We start from the raw sequence: 3054 nt of genomic DNA, 5'->3' as shown, positions 1-3054 counted from the left end.
TTTCAGATGAATCTTTAACTACTCATGTGAAAACGTTCAAATAGAGTAACTATGTCACAGGGCTATCTTGATCAATCTAACTATAAACAGGTTTCAAAAGATATAATCCTTACAGATGATTATATTATCATCAATAAACTCAGTATTATTCTTAAACTAAAAGAATTATGGACAAAGGAATGTCATTACTGTTAATAATCACTGTTAAGGCTCCCTGCCCTCTATCTTTTTAGACAATAACCCCCTTCTAATAAGCATATGGATAAAATATGAACTGTTAAACATTCTAAGGCTACTAATGGTTAACCTTTTTTTTTTTTTTTTTTAAAGTAAAAAGTTCTTCAAAACTTATTCCCTAATTTGCTTAGTCCTGATTCCATAGATTACAGGATTGAGGGCTGGTGGAACAATCACATATAGATTGGCTAAGAGGATATGGATAAATTGAGGAATGTTGTGGCCAAAACGGTGTGTTAAGAAAGAGAAAAATGCTGGTGTGAAAAAGGTTAAGATAACACCAATGTGGGAGCCACAGGTATTGAGAGCTTTGAACCGGGCTTCCCAGGAAGGCAGGTGGAAGACAGTATAGAGGATCCTGATATAGGAAAGAATGATAAGAAGTACATCCAATAATAAGATAGCCATATCCCCAAGACCAAATAATATGTTGACTTTGATGCTAGCACAGGCCAGATGGGCAATGCCCATGTGCTCACAGTAGGTATGAGGGATGATATGGTGCCCACAGAAGGGTAGTCTCAGGAGGAGAAATACCAGTGGAGCCACCATGTTCAGGCTCCGCAGAATAGCAATGCCTGCAATAACGCCAATGATTTTCCTGGTGAGAATCATGGTGTACTGAAGGGGTTTACAAATGGCGATGTACCGGTCAAAGGCCATGGCCACCAACACAATGCTCTCCATGGCAGTGAAGAAGTGGATAAAGAACATCTGGGAAAGGCAGCTTCCAAAGGATATATCTTTGAGGCTGAACCAGAAGATGCCCAGCATTTTGGGAATGGTGGCCGTGGACAAACCCAGGTCAACGGAGTCCAATATGGCCAAGAAGTAGTACATGGGCTGGTGGAGACTATGCTCAGTCCGGATCACAAATAGGACAGCAGCGTTCCCCAGGAGTGCAACAAGACACACAAAGAAAAAGGGAAATCCAATCCAGATGTGCATGTCTTCTAGCCCGGGGATGCCCAACAAAAGGAATGAAGAAGGATGGAACTGGGTGTCATTAGGCATAGACATTTTTTCTGCCACAATTATTCTGCCCCATCATTCCTGCCACAATTTGTCTATTGTCCATATCAGAAACAATTGTTGGCTTCCAGTCAGTGATCCCTCCTCCATGTCTCCATTTTTTCAGACTCCTGTTAAGATGCAAAAGAACATTTTAATAATCCTTTGTTTCTATTAAAAAAAAATAAGATAAATAATTTTTGTCAGCAATACTGATTACATACTTCAAAATTGCTAACAGACTGAATGTTCTCATCACAAAAAAAAAGTCTATGTGATGTGAGGGGAGTGATAGCTAAAGCTATGGCAGTAGTCATATTGTGATATACAAATGTATCAAATCAACACTGTATACCTTGAACATAACGCAACACTATGTATCAATTATATCAAATTTTTGAAAAAAGAAACAAGGTTAAGTACATTCCCATTCCTTATTTTTTGCTAGCCTCTCCTGAGCATCGTATGGCACCAGGAATAGAAATTACCTTACTTTATTGCTGCTTTCCCTAATAAAAAACTGATATGAACAAGAGAGGGCAGAATAATATCCTCTGCACAGTGAAAATTAAAAATCTGAAGTATAGCCAGAAATAAGTAGAAAGAATAAAATTCCAGAGTCTATGTATGTGATAGCATTCCATATATTTTTTGCTTAGGGTGTATGGTGATTTCTTTGGTACTTGTAATCTCAACTATTACCCTATTAGGGAATCTAAAAATCCCTCAAAATATAATGTGCATAATCTTGTACGTATGTTTATGCATTTTTGTGGTGTTTGTGAATAATAGATGGTCTGGTTTTTTAGGGCAGAAGAAACTATTTTTATTTACACATATGAATGAAAAATTCTACCACATAAAAATTAATTTTAAAACTTCACAAATAGATGAATTGCTGAAGAAGAAACAGGACAAGAAATTTCTATGTCCTATTTTAGAAAATAAACAACTCAGTTCTCATCATAATTTTTTTTAAAGTACCCATCAAATTTGAAAATGGATCAAAGAGAGGGAAATACTTGACAGAGTATTTTTTAGTTATGATGAAACATGAATTGAGAAATCATTCTAATCTAAATAAGCCTATCATTTAGAGAGTTCATAACTCAACATATTCAGTAAAGACATTGTCCACAATACAGCCCAGCTGAGGGAGCAGAGATTAAATATTCTGGACTAGGCAACTTTCAAATATATTTCTACCTTGTAACCATGGGGAGAGGGCAGAGCATTTTAGATACCCTAAATCTTACTTCCTAATAGGATTCTTTCTATCCTGGTGGTCATGTCTTTATGGATACCTTCCTTATAGTGACATTGAAAAGAATTATCAAGTGATTTTATTTCATAGCACTCATCCAGAATACATGGGAATTCTGAACTTAGTTATAATAAATAAATATTTGAAGCAAAAAAAGGAAGATTTTGTGGGGAAAACTAGTTATATAGAAAATGCGGATGTTTGATGTGTGCAATTGTATGAAAAGTTTTGATTCAAATTTAGGAATGTTTGAATATTGAGGGAAGTCAAAGTTGAGAAGCGTCCATCAGAGATAAACGCACAAGAAGGTAAATACATCTGTTGACTTTGACCCATGTCAAGATTTTCTGTGTCCTTTAAAGCCTATGAAGACTAGTAAAAATGAGAGATAATTTGATACTTTGGGAAATCCTCCCAGGAAATATATATATATATATTTATATGCTATGTTATATAATAGACCTGTGGGGTAAAATTGGACTACTAGGGCTGAGGAGAAGACAGTTGAGGTTCTCAATTTTGTCATGTTAAGCTTTCAGAGA

General features: G+C 35.9%; 1 protein-coding gene across 1 annotated transcript; it reads right to left on the bottom strand.

Annotated features, from left to right (window-relative positions):
* Nucleotides 1–348: 348 nt before the first annotated feature.
* On the bottom strand, nucleotides 349–1257 carry LOC104987151 (olfactory receptor 52E8). Its single transcript, XM_010837931.1, has one exon. The coding sequence runs from the start codon at nucleotides 1255–1257 to the stop codon at nucleotides 349–351; it is 909 nt and encodes a 302-aa protein (XP_010836233.1).
* Nucleotides 1258–3054: the final 1797 nt, after the last annotated feature.

The sequence above is a fragment of the Bison bison genome, unplaced genomic scaffold (assembly GCF_000754665.1).
Source record: "Bison bison bison isolate TAMUID 2011002044 unplaced genomic scaffold, Bison_UMD1.0 scf7180017845952, whole genome shotgun sequence".
In the NCBI taxonomy this organism is placed as follows: Eukaryota; Metazoa; Chordata; class Mammalia; order Artiodactyla; family Bovidae; genus Bison; species Bison bison.
Note: the sequence above shows the minus strand (reverse complement) of the source record. Positions and strands in the feature narration are given on the sequence as shown.